General features: G+C 42.4%; 3 protein-coding genes across 4 annotated transcripts in view; all 3 read left to right on the top strand.

Moving 5' to 3' along the window:
* The first annotated feature begins 1727 nt into the window (after positions 1 to 1727).
* LOC118405246 lies at positions 1728 to 10995 on the top strand. 2 transcript variants are annotated; one of them, XM_035804640.1, is made up of 2 exons: positions 1728 to 1906; positions 9195 to 10995. In XM_035804640.1, the coding sequence occupies exon 2, from the start codon at positions 9226 to 9228 to the stop codon at positions 10006 to 10008; it is 783 nt and encodes a 260-aa protein (XP_035660533.1). In that variant the 5' UTR covers positions 1728 to 1906; positions 9195 to 9225; the 3' UTR covers positions 10009 to 10995. The 2 variants fall into 2 exon arrangements, with proteins under 2 accessions (XP_035660533.1, XP_035660534.1); XM_035804641.1 differs by lacking the exon at positions 1728 to 1906 and adding an exon at positions 1909 to 1987.
* Positions 10996 to 13524: 2529 nt separating this feature from the next.
* LOC118405817 lies at positions 13525 to 17876 on the top strand. The gene is made up of 4 exons (XM_035805596.1): positions 13525 to 14218; positions 16197 to 16292; positions 16858 to 17074; positions 17516 to 17876. The coding sequence occupies exons 1-3, from the start codon at positions 13572 to 13574 to the stop codon at positions 17045 to 17047; spliced, it is 933 nt and encodes a 310-aa protein (XP_035661489.1). The 5' UTR covers positions 13525 to 13571; the 3' UTR covers positions 17048 to 17074; positions 17516 to 17876.
* A 4321-nt stretch (positions 17877 to 22197) lies between these two features.
* LOC118405486 (QRFP-like peptide receptor) overlaps positions 22198 to 23800 on the top strand; it is a 3058-nt gene continuing 1455 nt past the window's right edge. The window contains exons 1-2 of the mRNA XM_035804989.1: positions 22198 to 22396; positions 23536 to 23711. Of these exons, the coding sequence (XP_035660882.1) occupies positions 22198 to 22396; positions 23536 to 23711 (375 nt within the window). The remainder of the gene's footprint in view (positions 22397 to 23535; positions 23712 to 23800) is intronic.

Here is a 23800-nt window from a genome sequence, read left to right as displayed (position 1 = left end):
TTGTACGTGCTTACAAAGTTCGGTATAGAATTAACGTTCCACGAATTAATTAGTACGAGTCATATATTGGATGGGTTTGAATGAGTGTAGCAAATACCATAGAGATGCAGTCATCCCTGAGCTCACAGCGTGACATGTGATATACCCCGCCCTGACAGGGGTCGCACCCAGCGCGTTAATCATGGGGACCTGATATGTTTGGTAAATATAAGATCTGAAGTCTTAGACTTGGGCGCAAGAAAGGATTGAAATTAGTGTAGACACATATTGATGAAGAAAGGAGGAGAGGGTCGTTTCCTTGCGGTTAGATTTAGTTTCTTACATGACAAATTAAGAGGTGCTGTAAGAAATATTAACTTATTGTTGATGAACATCTGTTTGACAGTGAGACCTGTTTTGAAGTAAACGAACCAATATGTCTCAACTCGGCACTATGATTATACTTACACTTAACTTAGATTCATGTAGTAATGTATCTTCCCCAAAGCACGAAAATCAAACGGCTAACGGGTCTAAATACACCCGGCGTTCTCTCGACCATCGCGCGATTTTTAAGATTCGGTCGACGTTCGCACGTCCATGGGCCCTACCCTTACTTGCAAATGTGATGCGAAAAGTACGCTCTACTTTATTTTGAGATGATCAGCTACCCTATCTAGCTATGAACAAATATGACCGAATGTCGTCAGGACTATAACTTTAACTAGTTTTGATCACCTGTATAATATCTTACCTAGTGTAGCTTTGAATGCTTAGGAAGGGATTCATAGATTGTGTTACGTTACAAAGATGTGGGATTTGTGGTTACGTGATCGGTTTTAGGGTCAGTCTATTTAAACCGTGGTAACGTCTAAAGCCTACACCCGTTATAACCATATCTTTACATACGGTAGCTAGTTTTGCAGTCAAACCATCATGACTCTATAACCCGCAAGAGGCTACTGTAAATGCATTTAACTTCGCGGGGATTTAATTTCGCGGTAGCGGGAAAATGGACTTTTCGCGGTGGTTTTAATTTCGCGGTAGCACCATACACTATAGTCTCTTACCTCCTTGCTGTTATGGAAAAATGTTCGCAGTGGTTTTAAATTCGCGATGAACTGGCCACCACGAAAACCGCGAACATTAATCCACAGCGAACATTTCTGCATTTACAGTATATTAGTATAAAAGAGCCAGATGTAATTATGGTTGAGTCAAAAACGGTAAACAACCTGCTATACGATCCACATGTCACCATGAATAGAAAACCTTTTGCTATTCTAGTCACAACACTAGAGAGGACACCTTATACCTTTGTATATTTACCTAAAAGGCTTTCTCGCTGACATAGCCGTTCACGCGCTGACAAGCAGTTACACTCTCCCAGGTAACCGTATCTACGCTTTGTTAGAGGTGGTGAACTGCTTGGTGCCTGTTATCATCAAAAAGGTGTATCAAGGTTGCAATTAGGGTTCGATGCGTAGGTCGTCGCTGTTGGTTTGTCACGAACCTTAGATAAATAATGAAACATTCAATGTCTCGCGTTCCACAAACACAGCACGCTTAAGCACACACACTCCCCTTCCTTTCGTTCCTTTACGTCGCGACGTTGCGTTTGTTGCACCTGAGATACACCTAGGTCCAATTCGACGACGGCACACGAAAGGCACCGCTCGCAAAGTGACCCGGTTGGAATCTAACCCGCGTGTTTAGAGATAAGATTTCTCCACGCGTTGTGTGGGAGGGTCTATTCTTGTTAGCGAAGAGTCAAGCACACCGAGGAAGGGAAAGGTTGAGACCGTACAGGTGTTACTAGGGGAGGCCGCAGGTGCGACAGAGAAGCGGGGACCCGTGAAGACAACCCCGTGTACGCGATTGTGGCATGCCGGCACCATAGTAACGACAAGCGGCTGTCTTACTACCGGTAAGTGGCACAAAACATTTTACTGAGGAGCCTTGAGTGTTACTGTAGCCCTTCAAGGCGGACTGTTAAGGGGTTAGAAAGGTAGGTTCGTGTGGGGTATAGGTTTACCTGTGTATGTGAGTGCTTTGGCCCCTCTGAAAGGTATGTTAAGCTTGAAGTGTAGAGATATACTACTAAGTATGGCCATGCATGTACGTGCTTCTATACTATGTAAAGGTCTGGTCACATACATCGTACGGTAGACGTGCGATTGCAAAACAGTAAGGATATTCCTAGGAATAGTCGTGCTCTGTCGTGCAAACTTCAGCTGTCTTGTCGAAAATGCTGACCAAGCTCCTAGGTCGTAGGTTGGTTCTCTCACAGCCTGCTTCAGAAGAAAAATTATGCGACACGACCATCGTACGACAACCTACGACGTACGCGAATGCAGCGTTACTAAGCTCTCTGACACGTGTATGTCGTACGACATGTTCCCGACAGTAGAGATTTAAACTGCGTTGTGACAAGCACAGAAAAACGTTGTCGTAGATTCAAGGCAACAGTTGGCTCTGTCAATGCCTTTCTGAAACCCATATGCATACTACAAAAATCGTATGCTGTACATGTATATCTGACTTTGGCCTAACATATAAGTTAAGGGCGTAGTTACCGAACATTCTATGCCTCTTACCAACACCTATATGATAAAGGATTGTTTTCAAATGTAACATTCTGTGCTGTAAACATACTATTTAAATGCTGATAGTCCTGATGGTACAACACGTATGGTGTAGCCTTGTTTTGTGGATAGCAATTCAAACCTAAGACACATTTGTAGTTGTGTAGAGCGCTGAACTCACCTTTTCTATCGGTATGCAGAATTTGATCATTTGACAAACCACAGATCGAAGAACTTTTGTCAGATGTTCTCTTTGCCATACACGTATAGCAAAGCAGACATAATCTTTTCTGTTAGCTTGACTTGAGTTTTTCAGAATGAATTCGAAGCAAAAATGTTGTCTAAACGTTCTAGGTCACTGGTACGTAAGAATGCAGGCATTGCCACAGTAGGTTTCACATGATGTGACCACACTGTCCACCGTAGTGCGGAGATTATAAACTCGGAAGCTATTACTTCTACACACAGAATAGAAACAATGTAGCTCTTAAATAGTATGTGGAGAAGGACAACCTCAAGCCAACCGTTCACACTTACGCCACATCTTCAGAAAGGACGCTGGAGCCGCATGTTCCCGTTTAGGAACTTTATTCGAACCAACACACAACAAACATGTTTCGCCGTGAGGTTCTCTCAGTTATGGGCTCGAAATCCTCGAAATGTAAGTCTTTAATGTTCACCAAACAACGAGGTTTAATAGCGTTCTATTGATGCCATTTTCCTTCTGACGAATTACAAGTGTATTTTACCCTGAGGCTGGTACATGTATGTATGTTTCACGGTTCCGCATAACCAGTAAATTGCCTTTAGGCATAACACCAGTTTTGTACAGGAAGAACCAGACTGTAATGTTGTATCCACTTGCACCCGGAAGAAACCCTACTCTCTACGATGTAAGTGTGGGGGGACTCGAGGTATATTTCTCCTCAAAAATAAACACACCAGCTTTGCATGTATGTCCTATCCAAGAGAACGTCCATAACCGTAGCTTTTTACTCATTTTCACCTGAGTTGAGTGAGGAAATAAAGTGCATTTCCAACTAACGGCAAAACTAGTAGAGCCTGATAGGGATTCGAACCCCAACCCCTATCAATCCTAAGTCAACAACCTTAGCAAGAAGACCACCTTGCCTTGATGTATGTTTAGACATGTACCGCCAAGTCTTTTCTCAAAACTGTCTGTTTTGTTGACATATCTCCTACGTCATGTTTACTCTAGTTCAGAAGAAAGTGTGCTACATAAATCCGATACTTCATACAACACGACTTACACTATAACAAACTCGTTTCCAACGAAAGCCGATTGATGAAATCCTGAATGAGCAGGTTTTAGCTAGATTAGAAATGTTTTGCAGTGAGCTGAAGTGATAACATTTCGTAATGAGGTCTAATTGTTTGTGTACAATCAATCAGAGCGGTTAGGGGCTCATAATTCAAGAGAATACGGAAAGGTAATTATATCAGACACGGGTCTCTGCCACTGGGACAAGAATGAGTCACGACGCGATCACATTTGTCGTAGGTCGTCTAGTGTAAAAATGGGTTAAAGAAGTATAGATATAGCTTAGAGATGTCTAGAGAAGGCAGTTTTAAGAACAGTCACAATTCAAAACATTCTCAGCATAATAATAATTGACGAGATTGTAACTTGTAAGGATAGTTTTAGTATTCTAACACAGTTTTCATTGTTTCTATAGAGCACGGATGGGCAAGTTGTACATGTACTGCAAAACGAGTTGAAACCACAAAAAATAAAGCACTGCACTGTTCTCTTAGGTTATAATCTCTTGCTGATTCTAAAAGGCCAAAACTTTTTGTTTCGACGTAAATACTGGATAAACCAGCTGAATCTATGGCGGTACCTCCCATACACTCCAGCTTAATGTTACCTGAAACATGATTACCTAGGAGCAAATAAATTACAGCTGTTGAAAGGTTCAATTAGCCGACGGGCATGACATTTTAATTAGGTTCGTACTGTACTGAGATTACGGTACGTTAATGTAGCCCCGTGCACTACCTTGTACTGATCTAATATAGAATAGTAAATAGTGTTAGAAATGGACAAACCTCTGCGCTAAAATGGTTTATATTAATCTGTCAGTTTTGTAACATGAACAAGATCGAAGATGAAGCCCACTTTTTATTAGATTGTAGTTTATATAGTAATGAAAGAAGTATTCTTTTTAGCTTTATTATAGGAAAGTTCCCTCGCTTTGAATCTTTGTCTAGTGTTGAAAAATTCATTTTTCTTATGAGGTTTGATCGAACGACATTATACAAACACATCTCAAGCTACATATTCAACATTACTAAGAAACGAGAAGAAGCCGAACAAATGTATTAGACTAGTTTTAGAATCCATGTTTTAGAAACCATGTGTACTGCATTACTACCTTTTGTATCTATATGCCTGTACTTAGCCCGATAGGGCATGAATGTGCAATAAAGGCTATTATTATTATAATTATTATTATATATTGCTTTGGAGAGAAAGAAGAGACCCAACTCTGAGTGATTTGTGTAATTACTGGCCCCACTTACCAACGTTTGAAGCACAGTCGTCAAGCAATTAGACCCGCCCGCAAAACAAACTATAGGAAACCGTGTTGGTATTTTTATACCCCCTTCTACCGGTGTATGTCTGAGTGCGTTTGAATTGTGAACGTCATGATCAGACTAAAGGCATAGAAAAATGGATGCTGTATCTGAGTGCGTTTGAATTGTGAACGTCAAGGCATAGAAAAATTGTAATGTTGTGTTTAAGATCAGAGTTCTGAAAAAATAGCGACCATATATATCCGTCTATTTAGAAGGTAGGGTAGGTAGCATGCCTATTGCTAAGTCTTACCCTTTGTTTTAGTTGGTTGAAAAATGTATTTCAAGCCCCGAGCAAAGTCTTTCAATGTCAAAGAAGACGAAGATGTGAAAGATCATGTGGTATGCCATGTTCTTTAACTGCCATTTGCTCAACCTTCCTGGCCACTTAAATTTCATGTTGAAGGAACCTTTTTTTTCTCCCCTACCATGTTTTTTCTTCGCACACTCGCATTAGTTTTAGGTGCCCAGAGGACGCCATCCATAAAACCAAATCAGTACGGCCTTATTGTTTGCCGACCGTCCGCTGCCCTCACCACCAATGAGGCGTTTCTCACAGAAATCGTCCTACCGTCACGTCAATCATGTGCTGTACAAGTGTTTGAAGTCTGCCGGGCAGTGCTGCTGTGCTAACGGTACGTCTGACGTTCAAGTGTCCTCGCGACAACTGTAAGGGTTCACCTGCTTCCTTCAAGTAGGAAAATTGTGTCAAGGTTCTGAACATGGCAGCTGGCATTGGGTTTTTCTTGGGGAAGAACGTTAACGAGAAGGAATCCTAGAGGTGTGTCTTAAGAATTGTGTAACGTCTTTCTGTCGGACTTTTCGTGTATTTTTCTTCGGGTCTGGTTGCATATTTTTTTCGGGGAGGAGCGCATCTTTCAGTAAGCTTTATTGACACAACAAATGTATAGTGACTTTTGTACAGTCGACTATAAACTACAAATTTGAAACCGCCTTTGTAAAATCTTTTCAGTTCAGGTTTCTACCCCCCTTTCCCCAACCAAGAGTTTCAGCTTCAAGTTTGCCTATAAATAGAAACGACGCATGTTGGTTGTTACCACAGACCCTCACTCTGAGTCTGTGTAAATAGACCCATATCGTTACAGGCACTTGTAACTAATGCACGGTGGATTGTTGATCCAAGTAACGCAGTATACCGGTAACACCTTAGGCCGTGTGTACAGTACATACAAGGGTAGGTATTACGTACCAGTATAAAACCGTTTTTCTTACTGGACCGGTCCTGAAAACGGACCTGAAAAAATTAGGTGGACCGGATGTTGGACCTATTGGAAAATGAACAGATTATATGATCAGGCATTCACACGTTTTGGGGCTTACAGTTCAAGTTTTGCAGTCAATAGTACAGAGGCAGCTAGCCTTGAAGGGTTTTAAAACGCAAGAGGGAGTCGAATACTCCACAAACTGACAGATTTTGCGAAATGGACGGCTGTTCGTTTTGAGTATCGTCCATTGACAAGTTCTCACATAGTGAATCAGGTTCAGGTCCGGACCTGGTCCTGATCCTTTGGACCTGAACCAGACCTGGATTTTCTGTACCAGTACCCACCCATAGTACATACACATCGTTTGTGGCTGTGTAACAACGATATTAGATAGCATTCCTCCTTGTTTACAAAACATTGGGTGGACAAAGGATAGACAAAACTGTCGATGCGATATTCCAAGTTCACGCTACTAGAGACAAAGTTTGCTAGTTTCCATGGTTACGTGTAGTTCCTGTTGTTTCCTCTCCTCTCGTCTTTGAGACAAGTCATAGTATTCTTCAATTCAATTTCTCGTCCGTATGTTGTGTCAATCACCCTCTGTCAGCTCGTAAATTAAACATATACATGTAGTCCATTGGGATTTAAACCAATCACAGAATTACACGAGGTTCTTTCCTAAAAAAACTCAACCAAAACTGAAGCTAAGTGTGTTTCATATCTATAGCAATCTCGAATATAGCCATACTGTGTATACCCAAATTCCTTTCTTTGCTTGGGTAAAGTTTCAGCAAATGCCATCCTATGAAAGTTGCACCCAAATCTCTCTAGTCTATACAAGTAACTCCCAAGTGGTTAACCTTGTCAAGAGCTAAAAGGGACACCTCCTAATAATGTGGGAACGCGCAGTATGGCCGGTATTGAATGGTGTAAGCTCTATGGGAATGGGCCTTGTTTGACATTTGCTATAACACAATAGCTGTCCACTTGTCAAGGATTTTACATTTTCAGTGTTCTTCAAGCTTACAGGTAAAGCATTGTCATCCTGTTTTCTTAACAACTCGCAATGTTTCAGAGGATTTAGGTACCCACATTTTCTAGAGAATGTCTAGTTAATTTTTTTAGTCGGATCGTACAGGTAGCGGGTACTGTAAATGTATTTACGTTCGCGGGGATCTAATTTCGCGGTAGCGGGAAAAGACTTTTCGCGGTGGTTTTAAGTTCGCGGTAGCACCATGCACTGTAGTCTCTTACTGCCATTGGAAAATGTTCGCGGTGGTTTTAGGTTCGCGGTGAAGCGGCCACCGCGAAAACCGCGAACATTAAACCACCGCGAAAGTTTCTGCATTTACAGTATCTCAGTGAAGCCGCGGCACGAGCGAGTTGACAGATACCCTGGGAAAACGCTGACTCCTTCGAGGCGCGCAAGGCCTAGTTTACCGATCCCCAGCACATGTGCGCACGGAACACCCGCCGCCCAACACCCGCCGGCCCGACGAGCCAGCTGGCCTCAACTATCGCTTTGCCTCTTACGAGAAGCGAGCGATAGTTGGGGGCCTGCTTAAGTGGGGCCAGCTGGTAGTGGGGCGGGTGCATAGAGGCGGGAGGGCGCGCGTTAGGCAGGGGATCGGTAACTCTTCTTTGCGAAGCTTCTTCGAGCTGGTTTCCTAGGGTAGTTGACAGAGCGCCCAACGAATTTCATCGTTATACGTACATTAAGGGTTGATCCAGTCATAATGGCGCCAAAACATTGACGTACCCACGTACATGACTTTTATGTCGTAACTACGTTACATAAAAGCGATAATATATCACATGTTGACATGTCGCTATTAGTAAAGGGTAATTGTCGTTTAGTCGTAATTACTTCTATAAATAAATCTGCACCTGTGTCCGTTTTAGCATCGTACGATTTATTGCCAAGACATTGGGCAAAACAAGGTTGTGATAATACTTGATGACTGTTTTCTCCTATACAGAGCATAGCTTGAATTTTTCACAGCAGCCTCATAAAAAATTTTGAAGGTTTGTTATGCCTCATGCTTGCCACAGAGAGAGTGGAGTAAAGCTAAAAAGGATGGCACCCAGGTAACAGGCATTACATTTTTTACGATTTATTGCCAAAATATTGGGCAAAGCTAGGTTATGATAAAACATGATGACATATGATGACATAATCTCCTATACTTTATGCTGTTTAGTACTAGGGAAACGACAAGTAAATATAATACAGATGGTCTGCATATGTATCCTGTCAGTAAGTTTTACTGGTTATATGTACTGTTACCTCCGTAAAACGGAGATATTGTTTTCGGTCTGTGTGTTCGTTTGTTTTGGTGTATGTTTGTAGTTATTATCTCCATAAATAATGGAGATATTGTTTTGGGTGTGTCTGTCTGTGTTTCCGGATTCTTATAGTTAGCATAACTCATTAACCTCTTGATGGATTACATCCATATTTGGTATTTAGGTAGGTGTTGTGAAGACAAAGGTCAAGGTTGATTTTGAGTCCCCTAGTATGTGACCTTGGTACTGCAGCAGAACTTCCTTTTTGTATCTTTAGAACTGGACATGCTACCGGCCTTGTTTAGATATTGTTGAGTGACAGGATGTGAGGAAGAAGCTGAAACTGGCAGGATGGGATGGTTGGCTAGGCCGGGTCCATAATTGGTCGCGTACGCTGGTAGAAAAATACGTGGAAAAAACAGCGACAGTAAAAATTCATAGAATATCAATAGATATTTTGATCTGTTCAAAGCACAGCGAATGACCTATGTTTGACCTATTTCTTGTCCTTCCTTGCCAGGTCGTAGAACACAGGAGAGGACAGATGCAAGATGGCGGACGAACAATATAAGAACTTGAACTTCCCAGAGAGGGACGTGGCCGTGGAAGTGCTTAGTGACAAACTCAGGAGAGCCGCTATGTTTATAAACGAGCGAGAGGCGCAGCGGTACAAAAGAGTCATGCAACAGTTGGACATCTCCGTGAAAGAACAGGACGAGAGACAGCGAGCCGCGCGGGAAAAAACAAACGATAGGCTGAGAGAAATTCTAGCGTCCAAGTTCGCGCTGACAGAATTCGACGCGGGAACCGAGGACGGGTCACGTGATCACACCAAGTACGACCCGTTGCACCACGGGACTTACGCGTACCACAAGAACGTACGGGAAGCGTACGACAGAAAGTACATCGCGCTAGAACCGCGGAACGTTCGCATGATGCGGCAGAGAACCATCCTGCAGAAATGCAGAAGTTACAGCGACCCGTTGTTTGACCGAAAAGAAACGACGTCCGCCATTTTCAGACGGTTTCGTCCTTCAAAGCGCCCCCTGTCGGATACGACTGCTATTGGATATTCAGATAATGCCGCAACGATGTCAAAGAGGAAAGGAATCAAGAAGATTGAAGTAAAAGAACGCAGAAGAGCGTCACTGAGCAAAGTAACCACGTTACCGACTTTGTCCCTTGTCATGACCAAACCGAAGTTAGTTCCACTTGATTCATCCACCGAGGATCTCGACAAGACCGCCGTGGAAAAAGTGCCGATCACCAAACATGACAAACAGGATTCGCACGCCGAAAGAACAGTGCGAGGGAATCAGAAAAGTAGAACATAGGCTCTCTTATTGTAGAGCTTTTATACGCTATTTCTGTCCACAAAGTAAACAACCGAACAATCATTCTGACCCTACTCAAGTTGAAATGGCTATATGACTATGTCACGTGACCTGAGTGGAAGCGTGACGTCCGAAACGGGTCAAAGGTTCCCGGTAGTAGGTATCGGCCCCCGTCTCGGTAAGAGATGTAAGCCCTGATGTAGATGGCCAATTTAAGATAAGATTTTTTTGTAACGCTTTTAGTGAATATAAAAAAAAAACTAATTAGCTCACAAATTTCAACGGGAAATCGTGATATCAAAAACGATTAAAAGTGACAAAAATATTGACTGTATCTCTTTAACAAACTTAGCTTGATTAAAACATGTCTATATAGTCGCTTATATCATTTTTGGGAGGTATAACGCTACACGTATGACTATACTGCAGAGTTTTAGAAATTCCACTGCCGACTGCATACATAAATCTAATCTATTCCCATACCAGATAGATACTTGTGGAGTAGACAATTTTCCTAACAATCGATGTTAAATAATAGAAGTCACCACACGTTGTGTCTTAAACGTTTGTTGAGCAAAGAAATTTTGTTCTAGTTGTTTTGTGATTGTCACAAGAACTATGTAGATCTTATGTACACTTGTGTTTTGGAAATCCATGACACCGCCGATATTTCGGTAAGAAACTCTCAGCGATTGACAATAAGATGTTTCGCGGTTTAAAGGCCGCATGCGCAGCGAGATGCATTTTGGGTAAATGTCCAATGTGAATGCCCCTAGCTTGTTAACAGTTCTTGTTTGACCTTGCTTAACACTTGCCCATACATGTTTTGTCCATGACTATGGAGCCTTCAATATGTTACCTAGAATACATCTCGCTGTGAATGCGCAATCTGAACCTCGAACCTACTTATACCATTGTCTGTACATGTTCATAACGTTTTTATAACGATTTTTATAACGTTTGTGTATACGTTACAAAGATAACCACATTCGACTAACTGTCCGTTATTTTATAAAGGACCTATCTCGTTACCACATCGCCTGTCTTTTGTTGCATCCTGAACTTTTGTTGTATTTCGATATTACAGAATGTATAAAAAGGTTAACTGTCAATCTGATCTGATAGAACGCACACAAGGGAATAATGGAGATATAGTGAAGGTCTTCACATCATAAAGGCGCACTCACGTGTGATATTTCAGTATCGCAGAATATTCTCAGTGGAGCTATCACAGAATCGACCGTCCATGAAAATATTATAGGACATTTTTTTTACGTCAGGACTCAGAAGACTACAAACATTACCTGTAGTTTTACAGATAACCGCATGGGGGCGTCGAAACGCTAACATTTAATGGGTCAGAGCTGCATGATACGTCTTAAGTGTGTATCAAATGGTGCTCAAATAGTACTTTTCAGCCAACGTAAGATTGCAACCGCGACTTTAAACTACGTTCTTTTAAGGAGAGTAAAGTAAAATGGACATGTTCTAACAATGCCTGTGAAGAAACATGCTAAAACAGCGCTGCACTGGCAACCCGACAAAGAAAAAAAAAGAATTCAAATATACTGTAAATGTATTTAAGTTCGCGGTAGCACCATGCAATGTAGTCTCTTACTGCCATAGAAAAATGCTCGCGGTGGTTTTAAGTTCGCGGTACGCGCCGAAGTGGCCACCGCGAAAATGTCTGCATTTACAGTATATTATATACCACAAACTAACTTAGAGGCATATGCTACAAAGGGATCCAGACCAACTGGGGGTTAGCCTGAAGGTAGTGGAAACTCTGACCCCAAACAGCCCTGAGTGGAGAAGGCTTGCTGTCCAGTATTCCACTACTAGGCGGAACTAAGTCTAAGTCTAAGGACACAACCCGCCGCGCCGTACGTGCAAATACGTGCTGTAAGTGGTAAGTACTGCCTCCGTACGAACTCGTAGGGAATCCGATTTTGGAGCACGCAGACACACCGTAGAACTTTACCTGCAGGCAAAACTTTGTGTTCCGTGCGTTGACGTACTCCTTCCCTGCTCTTGTCAGTCGTTCCCCACGTTTTCAGAAATACGTGGCGGACGTGGCCTCCCCAAAAACGTATCAACAAATTGCACGTACGGCGGGTTGTGCCCTTTGCTTAAGAGGCATATGCTACAAAGGGATCCCGACCAACTGGGGGTTAGCCTGAAGGTAGTGGAAACTCTGAACCAAAACAGCCCTGAGTGGAGTATGCCAATAGGCGGAACTAAGTCTAAGTCTAATCTATAAGTTGTACTACGTTCAGTGAAGTCAATCCCGGTATTCATCAGTCCACAAGTGGACCCACTTATTACATATCAAAGACACCAGCTGTGTCCGTGCGTTATCCTTGTGCATTAAGTCGTGAATGAAACAAAGGAACAATTCTGTGTGTTGTAATTAGCATCTCCTAAGTCCATTATTATAGTATATGCTAGTAAGCCCCGTGTTCCACGTGGGTTGGCCAGTTCTGTATGCATGTATATGTGCACATCCTGTTACTAGTGGTAGTGTGAGGCCTCAAGGCTGGGCTCCAAATACTAGCCTGAGTGCCAGCCTCTGTAGTGGCCGCTGGCCCAATCTTTCAGCTTTCTAACCAGGGATAGCCTGAGAGCCAGCCTCCGTAGTGACCACTGGCTCAGTTTTTTTCGCATGCTAACTACGGTGATAAGCAAGCAAAAGGATTAAGCCAGTGGTCACTATTGAGACTGGTACTCAGGCTATCGAATTTTAGGGTCTATAGCATCATATACACTTTCATGCACCCAACATTGCAGCTGTGCAACTAATGTTTGAGTGTAGGTGCACCTAGATATTTGTATGGGGTTATCATTCGTAAACGTACTATTGTACACTAGTATATAGCATATTCTTGACATTCACGTGTCGGAAAAATGATAAAACCTTTGTAGTAAATTACCAGAAATTAGCGACAGAGAGGTCTCAGATTCAAACTCTGAAGATATGTACTAGGAGCAAGGTCTGTAGTTGGTTTGACCTGGCATTCTACGTATACCCTGTTTCATACTGTGAACCCAATTCATTTCTGTGCATCGAAATCTTTAGCTTATGTTCAGCAGTACATTTCGGAAATTTCGAGCCTATACGAGGTTATACGTGGCTTCGCGCCAAAAATCGATACATGCCTGAGGCTGAGACAATACCTACACAAACTGTCGTCTGCACAGATGTCTGTCACAGTCACGTGACCTGCAACAGCAGGATGTGGCCGAAAGATCGTCTGTTTTTCAGCAAGAAAAACATTTTTTTGATGACAAGATAAAATCTAAGGCAAAAATTCCATCACGAAATGAGCATATTTTGAGACTATTCAACAAAAGAACATGTGTACACGTTTAGTCTTTGAAAGCACAAACAAAACGCATTTGCATGGGACACCAAATAACGACGAAAAGAATCAATAATTTGAATATTGATTTTTTTTTGGGTTACGAAGTGCCCTGCCCCAAACCGTACAATAGACGGCAAAAGGCCCATTCGGAGAACACAGTCAATTGTTCGTGTACTCGTGGAACGGTTCGCGTGGTCTAAGATGGGAAAACTCGGCATCTTCGTCCTCATTCTAACGGGCATCTCCCTGCCGCTACAGATGGTGACCATCGTGCTCCACACAGTCACCATGGCGGACTGTCTCAACAAGAACACGCCGCTTCCAGACGTGGTCTGTACCGACACCTCCCTCATACCCGGCACGGTGGCCATAGAGGCCACGTACGGCGCCGCCACCCTACTCCTGTCGGTGTCCTGGGTCGCCAACATCGTCCTCATATGCGGGCTCAGACGGCGCTACAGCAGCAAGAAAGTCTGGAAGCGACTTTTTGTCTGGAAATACGTGACCATGATGTTCTTTGCGGTGTTCTACCACTTTTTGGAGGGGCTGTCGACGCAGGGGAATCCGTACACGGCAAGCTTTTTAGGACTTACAAAAATAACGGTGGCGTTTCTCATGCTGATTGAGAATGATCGGGAATGCTTCGGGAAGCCATGGCAGGCTCGTGTGGATCGGACGGTTTCGGGAACTCTCGGGATCGACAACTTGCTACATTTCCTGATGGCCGTGCCGTTCCTTAAGAGTGTGGTTAGCGGGGAAATAGGACTGAACGCGAACGTGGTGGAAGGGACGCCGGGGCTGTGGAACGCGTTTCTACTGCTCCTGACGGTCAACAGTGTGGCGTTTAGGTGAGGCTCAGTTATATCATAATATATGCGTGTGTCTGTGTGTGCGTCCATGCGTGAGTGTATACGTTCGTGTGTGTCTCTGTGTGTGTGTGTGTGTGCGCGCGGGCGTGTATGTGCGCGCGTGTTCGATTGTGTATCTGTGTGTCACGTGTGTATGTGTGCGCGCGTATGTTAATGTACATGCGTTCGTGTGTGTATGTGCGCGCGTGTTCGATTGTGTATCTGTGTGTCACGTGTGTATGTGTGCGCGCGTATGTTAATGTACGTGCGTTCGTGTGTGTATGTGCGCGCGTGTTCGATTGTGTATCTGTATGTCACGTGTGTATGTGTGCGCGCGTATGTTCATGTACGTGCGTTCGTGTGTGTGTATGTTAGTGAGTGGGGGGGGGGGAGTGAAAGAGACAGTGCAGTAAGCATTTGCTTTTAAAAGTTATTAAAAGACACCAAACAGTTTCAAAGTTAAGACCGACATTAAAGGCTAAAATGTGCGAACTCCAGACCGAAATGCTTCAAATGTTTTCTGAATACCGTTCACATGAGACAACAAGAACATCACATCCTGGTTCAGACAGTGCAAACGGATGTGTAAATAGGGGAGTTTTGTTTTGTTTCAACATCATATCAAGTCATTGATTCCACCATTTTAGCAAGTGTTCCGATCTTTCTCAGATCACTACCTGTAAAAACAGGTATCTCTGACATTCTCTGTTAATTACCCTCGCCAAGAAGGCCATGCCTTCGTTTCCGTGAATAAGTGTGTGTTTTCGGGTGTGTGTGTATGTTTGTTTGTGGACAGTTTAACTCAAGAGGCTATCGATTGATTCGCATGATATTTGATACATGGGTAGGCATCGGGAAAAACAAGGACATGTTCGAATATGGGTCTCCAAGCGGATTTCTATGGTACTGCAGCAGACCTTTCGCTTTTCATATCTCATGTCCTGGCTGTGCATAATTTATAATGGTAGATTATTCCTGGGGTGAGGAAAAAGCGGTATTACGTGTGCTTGGTATCCCGAGTAGCTTTTTTGGAACTTCTTGGACAGACGTTGTGACACCAATCGAAAAGGTCAACATCATATGGTGGAGGTATGAACTCGTGGAGCTCTTGCTTACTAGTATCAGAGAGTCAGGTTAAAAAGACTTTCACAAAAAAAAAAAAAAAACTTTAAAGAGCTGAAAAATACATCCATCAAAACAAAATCTTTCAAATTAAGGGGTCGCCAGCCATGCGTAGATTAGAGACGGAACCTGTTGCGGTAAATACATAAATCACAAACAATATTACAGCAGTCGTATTTGTAGATCAAAAACGCCACCTACCGAATGTAGCCTTAACTGCAAACTGCCCTTAAAATAAACCAGGTGCCATAATCTCCAAGCAGATCCTACGGTAGCATAAGATCAAAAATAAGTATCAAAAGCTGCCAGAGGAGTGAAGCTGGCCTAGAGTGTCCCAGTGGTTGATGACTCCCTTTGGCCAGCTATACTCCTTAGCCAGCTTTGATACTATCTTATGCCACTGGTAAATCTGTTTGGAGATTACAGGTGCCAGACAAGTGTTCATCCGTACGTACAGACTTTGACTGGAATGAATATTATGTAGTAATGGGTCTATGACAGCCATTTTATCTGCACATTATGTCTTAGCGATGATCGTTGTTGGAAAATCGTAATGGTTACGTTGTGCGGTGTAATTAAGCTTTGAAACTAACTCTGTAAACTTTTGAGTTACCTTTCAAGTTTCAGCACCTTTTCTATGCTAGAACTGCCAATTGTGTATCTCGGACTACGTAAACCATTTAATTGTTTGTTATCGATAATTTTATTTCATTTGTCCTTGTCAGTTGTTGTCTTTTTTGAGAGGTGATGTTGATATTTGCATCAGCATACTGCTAGAGTGCATCACCTCTCTGTCCTGTATTGTACTTTGCTGATCAAATAAAAACAACAACTGCCAACTGTATATCTCATCCAGGTTCGTGTTAGCCCGGTTCTTCCTGCAGCGCTGTTGGCTCGGGAACCGTTCCTTCAGCCTGCTCGGCGATGCCTGGGACCTGCGCGACTACAACAGGTAAAAGGGCACCATTACGCAGGCTTATTAAGTGGAATGTTACGATTTGTTAAAAGAAGCCTTTTCCTTGGGAAATGTTGGTAGCTTTGAGCTGGAAATTACACGTAAGGGTTTTGGCTATTTTACTTTGTGAAAAAAAAGGCTTTTAGCTATGTTTAGAGTGTCCTGGGTAGTCTAAGATATATATTTTGCAAAGGTCACCAGAGTTCGTTCTGCTTCTGTGTTGACTTTTGCACCGTATGGAAATGACTGAAACGTTATATTAGTAGACAGACAGTATAGAAGTCAGGCTTTGCTGCCAATGTGAGTTTACCACCGACTATAAAACCTCAGGTAGGTGACTTTTGAAAGCCCTTTTCTGAGTGACATGTTTTCTTCTTCTTCTTCTCCTTTAATGTTCAGGTGGCCACCATCATCTTGTTGATGTTTCTGCCACACTTAAAAGAGGTGCTGGTACAGAAGGTTGTCTGTTGTAGTTTCAGGTAATGTTATGTCTTGGGGGTCTACTGTTTTCTACGTATTCTAATGAGAGACTGAATTGGTAGCCTTTCGATTTCACCAACAGGAAGGTCTCTATCGACATGGCCGACGGAGACGCCGAGTACCAGCCCCTCTCCCGAATAGAAGTCGACGCGCCCGAACAGGAGACGGGCACGCCCGAAGCCGAGCCGAAGACAGCCGAAGTGACAGCCGAAGATGGCGCGGTTCTCAGTAACCTTACCGACGAACCAGATCACGTGGATGAGAAAATGTAGGTTTTCTTAAGAACAGTAACGAAATACTTATGGCTAGGGCTGGGTACCGGTACAAAAAATTCAGGTCCAGGTCCGGTTCAGGTCCAAAGGATCAGGTCCAGGTCCGGACCTGAACCTGGACCTGATTCAGTATGACTCATACCAATGGTCCATTTCACTACAAATAGATCTGTTTGGTGGAGTATTAGACTTACACCGACGTTTTAAAATCCTTCAACACTAACTGCACCTGTGCGATTGGCTGTAAAACTTGGTAGAAATTACTATAAACTCTACTCTACTTCACTCTTGTTATTTTCTTCCACCTACAAGCACCAAAACGTGTGAATGCCTGATAAAATGAGCTGTTAATTTTCTAACCGGTCCAACATCCGGTCCACCCAATTTTTTCAGGTCCGGTTTTTCTGGACCGGTCCAATAAGAAAAACCGGTTTTGTACCGGTACACTGTACCGATACCCAGCCCTACTTATGACTAATCTCCTTGATGTGGCATAGGATAATATCAAAGCTTGGGGAACGAGTCTAGCCGGCAGAGGAGTTTCATTGGCCACAGCGAAGATCTAGATGCAAGCTGCACTGACACCACAAAAAGTAAAGTTACTTGTGTATGGCCAACTATAAACTACATCAACAAAAAAAGAAAGAATACAGAATATATCTTACAATTCTACTAATCAAACAGTATAGGATAATAAGGTTCTACTAATTAAACAATATAGGATAATAAGGTTCTACTAATCAAACAGTATAGGATAATAAGGTTCTACTAATTAAACAATATAGGATAATAAGGTTCTACTAATTAAACAATATAGGATAATAAGGTTCTACTAATTCTAATTAAACAATATAGGATAATAAGGTTCTACTAATTAAGCAATATAGGATAATAAGGTTCTACTAATTAAACAATATAGGATAATAAGGTTCTACTAATTAAACAATATAGGATAATAAGGTTCTACTAATTAAACAGTATAGGATAATAAGGTTCTACTAATTAAACAGTATAGGATAATAAGGAAAAACCTCTATACAATCAGATAGGGCTAAACGTGTCACTATATTTTGTGCCACAGAACGCACCGGACCCCGCGGTCAAGGGCACGGGGAAGGGCCAAAGAAACTTCTCTGCCGGCTAAACAGTTAAGATAGACAACAAGAATGGTACTAGCAATAGACCTTAGGAATATATTACATTAGACCTAGAAAACGAGGCATACGTTTTGAATTTTTCAATTATTTCTGTTAAGTTAAGAAAGAATGCGATTAGTCAAGATTGAGAAGTTAAAAGTGAATGGAATTTATCTTCTTTCTTGATAAGAGTTTTCTAACTTTGAAATTTTATGCTAGCGAAACGTTTGATTGTATAAGTTCCTTCATCATCATTGAGTTCTTACTACATGTGGCAAATGTTCAGTTCAAACAAAACAACACCTTCTTCAATATATCCCTCATTAACAATCATCACTTAACAGCTAACTTAATTGCTCTATTCTATACTTTGTACCAGTGTAAAATTTTTACAACTATGACCTTGTTGCAACCATAGACTTGTTTTTATTCTATGGTAGTTAATATTTGATATCTTGTTGCTCCCGTATGGAATCATACCGGCTACAATGCATGCATATATTGCATAGAGATTTATTGCTATTGAGATTTTGACACATTGTTGAGGTTGCTGTTTGACGATACTTGTGAAATTGCAAACTCGCGTGTATTGCTTATCCATATTCAGATACATTCAATCACTACAACTGGATACAAAATTAAAACGAAGATTTACCTCCGGACGTTTCGAGTGACATCCATCTCTCTTCTTCAGCGTCACTAGAACTTGAATCATCCATCAATATTCTTCTAGTGACGCAGAAGAAGAGTGATGGATGTCACTCGAAACGTCCAGAAGTAAATCTCCGTTTTTATTCAATTGTAGAGATTGAATTGTATTTGAATATTGTTTACCTGGATGTCTAACCTTAATAAACGTATTGCTTATTATGCTAATCCAAGCTATCTACGTGTAGTTGTTAACTTCTAAATATGTATCATGGAATGCAACGATTTGGTACAAGGATTTATTTCTGTGTGGTAGAAATTTAAACCAGCTAAACTGCGATTAGCTTAAGTTAGTAAAACAAAACGAATGCTGCTAGGAAAATGTATGTTCAAGATTCAGTTCCTTCCCTAGAATTATTGTAGACTCGAATTCGTTGCCATCAAATATTGTAGGAACAACCTCGCTAGATAGCTTTAGACAATATCAATAGCAAAAATTAGATGTGACAGGCCGTTCAGTGTAACATACGTTGCAATTAAAAATAATAACAAGCTGCTACCGCGCTGCGTACCCGCGAAGCTGGTGTGTTGCGCCAAGGGGTGGTTATACTGGCCATACAGATATGGGTAACACGGCCATTGCTATTCAGCCATACTGTATTCATAATTTTACATCGTATTATACGTAATGAGAATAAGATATTGAATCATACAAGAATCACATATGTGCAGTGATATACAAAGTAGTCGACATGATACTTACGTTGCTATTTGTTTTCATTAAAATGAATTACGCTTCAATATCCGACCTTCCGTGTTGTTAATTGTGTCCACTTTCCTTAATGGACCACTATATCACCATACACGGCTCTATTACTCTCTATTTGGGCCAAATTAAGTACATTTTATGGATGACATCCTCTGTACATTCCAAATCTAATGCGAGTGTACGAAAAAATGGCAAAATAATTTGACATGCCTAATTTCCAAAAAAAGAGACCATAAACATTGCAGCAAGAATTGAGGTAACGAAATATGGTATTACAGCCAAAATGTCATAATTCCTGTATCTAAAGTACACAAAGTGAGACTAGCGTGGTAGCCTATATTATTCATCAAGTCGGCGATTACAAAAATCAAGGCTATCGCGCCCTAGTGTCGCTTCCACAACCACACTCAAGGCTACCTCGCAACTAGCCTGATTAAATCTCGCTTATAGCGACCGCCCTCTAGCGTGGAGGGACAAGTTACAGTCCTGGACAGCGGTGTTGGTGTAACAGACTTCCACACAACATTTTCCATTGGTATTTTCTTCTTATATTGACCATCGACGGAGGGAACGAAATTTGTTTGTTTTGTTGGAAATCAGGAAAAAATCATGCGCGCGCTGACATTATCCATACAATTCATGTACTACGGCCATGTGGAAGACGATTGCCGACGGAGTACTTAAACGGTTTGATCGCAATGTCTGTCGTTACGGGTAGCCAGGGCATGTTGTTTTGGTAGACAAAGGCTAGCTGACCCCTTACTGAAGTAGCTTGTCAATGTTTCCGCGTGGTGTCATTACGCGATCTGCGAATGTCTGTGACATTATGCGATCGTACGGCCGATGGCGTTCTTGTGACAACTGTGCCCGCTCACATAGGTCGTGCGATCGTCGTACGATTTTGATGCGGTAAGATTTTCAAGCAGGCTATGACAAAACCAACCACCGACATAGATCCAAAACAGCATTTTTCGTTCCAAGACAGTTGAACTTTGCAGGAGACGTACATTTTTGTCCTTCAAAAATGCCCGAAATTAGCGATCGTACGACGATCGCACGACCTATGTGACCGCGCCCTTATTCCCCTGTGACATGAAAATCGATCGGACGACGATTCTGCGGCAATCACCCGAGCCTCGCTTATGATAATAACTTTATTGCACAACAATTGTACAAGGTACAAAGTATGGCCTATGTAACAGGGACGGTTTTCAGGTGAAAAATACGCGCAACCCTCTGTCGATCTTAAATATGGCCGATCTTCCATCGATACGCCCGAAGATCGTGGATAATGATAACAGAAAACGGCCTTTGACGACTGCGACCGTGCCTAAAATTTAGCTGAGCAAAACAGCTTCATTTGTTTCTAAACTCTTTTCCTTTGTCAATGTTTACTCTATAATATTAGGCTACTGACAGCAGCTTTTCATTCGACGAACGTCACGACTAGATTTGTTCGTAAGGGGCAGAAAAAAATCTTTCATGGCTTTATTTTCAGTTGAAGAATCGGACCTTGACATTCGAGACATCTTATTGAAGTAGTGAAGGTCAGCTATTCAAAGTCTCATTGGAAGTGGAACGTTATGTAGGTGGTTTTATTATTTTTCTGTAAGTACACGGTCAGAAAACTTGATTATTGCCGTCATATATTGATGTATCGTTCGAATGACGCAGCGACCAAGAGTCAATTTACCTCTTGATTCGTGACATCACAAGTGCATTAAAGCGTGCGTCGGTCGCATTAGCCAATTAACAATCTCGATCAAAATATTTGAACTGTATATTGATAAGAGTTAGTGTATTTGTACAGGAGTACACGTGGAATGAAACTTGTCAACAACGGAACCAAAACTCGTGTCCTGTACCGGAACAACGAATTTTGAATGTCTACGAACGTAATGTAGTGATTATTGTGTTATTCGTACTTTACTATAAAAGGGTGGTCGACGGCGCTTTCCATTTAGATAAAAACGCGACGTCTGGACATTAGATTTTGGATAGGATATGCTGTGACTTGGACAATAGGAATACAAGACGGACACCGCGACTAGTTGCATGGAAGCAAGTAGTTCCAGCCTTCTACTGAACGGGTTAAGTCTAAAGGAAAGGTCTCATAGCCTTTTTGGCGCCGTAGGGGCAGTGTGTCGTGTTTAGGGCACTGTATTGGAAGGTGGAGCCCAACCGTCCCCTTCCACAGCCTTTTACCTCCCCAACCAAAGTCAGGTACCCACTTTTACACCTGTGTGGAGTGAGGAACGTCGTGTTAAGTGACTTTCTCCCAAGGACACAACGTCTGACTAGGAACTTCAGGAGTCGAACCCGAGACCCCACAACGAGACATTTCCGAGTCTCCTGCCGTAGTTGAGGTTGTTTGTAGGACGCGGTATTGGGAGGCAGAGCCCATCCCTCTCCTTCCATCGTCTTTTACGTCCCCAACCGAAGTCAGGTTACTTTCTCCCAAGGACACAATGTCTGGCCAGGGACTCCTGGATTCGAGCCCTTGACCTCTCGATCCCGTGTCCGCTGGTCGAGCCATTAGACACAACAACGAGACCTTTTCTCTCTTGCCGCAGCCGAAGTTTCGCCACCGCTACAAAATGTTCGACTGCTACGAAGTCAACGACACGACCACCTACTACAAGGAACTCGTGCCCAAAGAAGACTGGCCGGACTCCTTCATCGTCCAAACGCCGGTTCCTTGTCAGTACTTCCGATCGCAGATCCCACCCACAGACCCGTCCTACAGATATACGGTGGTAGTGCTGTACGTGGTTATCATGGTCACCTCTCTCATAGGTAATACTATTTTTACCATCACCAAGAAGGTTATATTTTGGGTAGCGTTTGTATGTTTGTATGTACATGTATGTATGTAGACAACATACAGCGAGCAATGATCGACAGGGATGCATGGTTTGCCATCACAGCTCGAGACTGGATGGACTCGACTTAAGCAGTAAGCAAGCAAGTATGTATGTAGAAGACCAGCATAACTCAAGAACACCAAGATATTCGGTATGTGGGTAGGTCTTGACGAGACCCGAAACGATTAGATTTTGGGCCCCATAGCAGCCTGTTACGTTACTGCAGCGGAACTTCCTGGTTTGATATCTCGAGTTCTGAACATGCCGTGGCTATGATTGTTGAGTGTTAGACAGCTCTTGATGCCGAGAGTAAGTGGTTTAGGTTCGGGCCCCCTAGCGGCTTGTTTTTGCTTTTGTTTGTGACAAATTTTGTTACGCACTGCAGCATAGGTGTCGCTGCAAAAATGCGGTCCCAAACGTAAAGAAATGGTATACATACATATCGCCTGTATTTCTTTGAACATACTACTGATATACATTGGTGGTGCTGTATGTGGTTATTCTGGTCACCTCTCTGATAAGTAAAATTATACTTGTATTTGCGCAACAATTGTACAAGGTACAAAGCATGACATCTACAGTTCTACAAGGCTAATCTACTTAATACAGGGGTACATAGTATGGGATGAAAATGGTCTTTTACAATCATTGGAGGGATTTCTAGCGTCTATACATTCTTAAATATATATTCCTATGTATACCACGCAGTGTTTGTCACATGTCTTAATCTATCTAAATTCACTATCTAAGTCCATTGAGGTAAATCCCGGTATGTAAGATGATAGCATTGTGTGCAGTGAATTGCGTATAACAAAATATTTGGGACGAATAATCAAAAAGTGATATTCGTCTTCAATTAGCTCTAGACAGAATGGACAAACCCTCTGGTCGATAGGATTTTTTGGGGAATCTTCCGGTTTCTATGCTTAATTTGTGACAGCTAGCCTGATTAAATCTCGCTTATAGCAGCCCGCCAAACATCCGCCGGCCCTCTGGGGCCAGTTACAGCCCTGGACAGCGGAGTTTGTGTTACACAGACTAGGTGACAGCCAATTTTGATTTTTATGGCAGGTAACACACTGGTAATCTACACCGTGCTGTTCGACCGGACCATGCGGACCGTGACGAACATGTTTCTGGTGTCCCTGTCGGTGAGTGACCTGCTCATCACGTTACTCAGTGTACCCTATCACATCCTCTGGGCGATCAACAGTTTTGAGTGGGAGTACGGAGATGTGCTGTGCAAGGTAATGCTAGTTTTTCGTTTTACTTTAATTCATTCATGCATTCATTCATTCATTCGTTCATGCATTCACTCATACATTCAGTCATTTAT

Source organism: Branchiostoma floridae, chromosome 18, assembly GCF_000003815.2.
Source record: "Branchiostoma floridae strain S238N-H82 chromosome 18, Bfl_VNyyK, whole genome shotgun sequence".
Taxonomy (NCBI): domain Eukaryota; kingdom Metazoa; phylum Chordata; class Leptocardii; order Amphioxiformes; family Branchiostomatidae; genus Branchiostoma; species Branchiostoma floridae.
The sequence above is the reverse complement of the archived record's forward strand: the minus strand, read 5'-3'. Positions and strand labels throughout refer to the sequence as shown.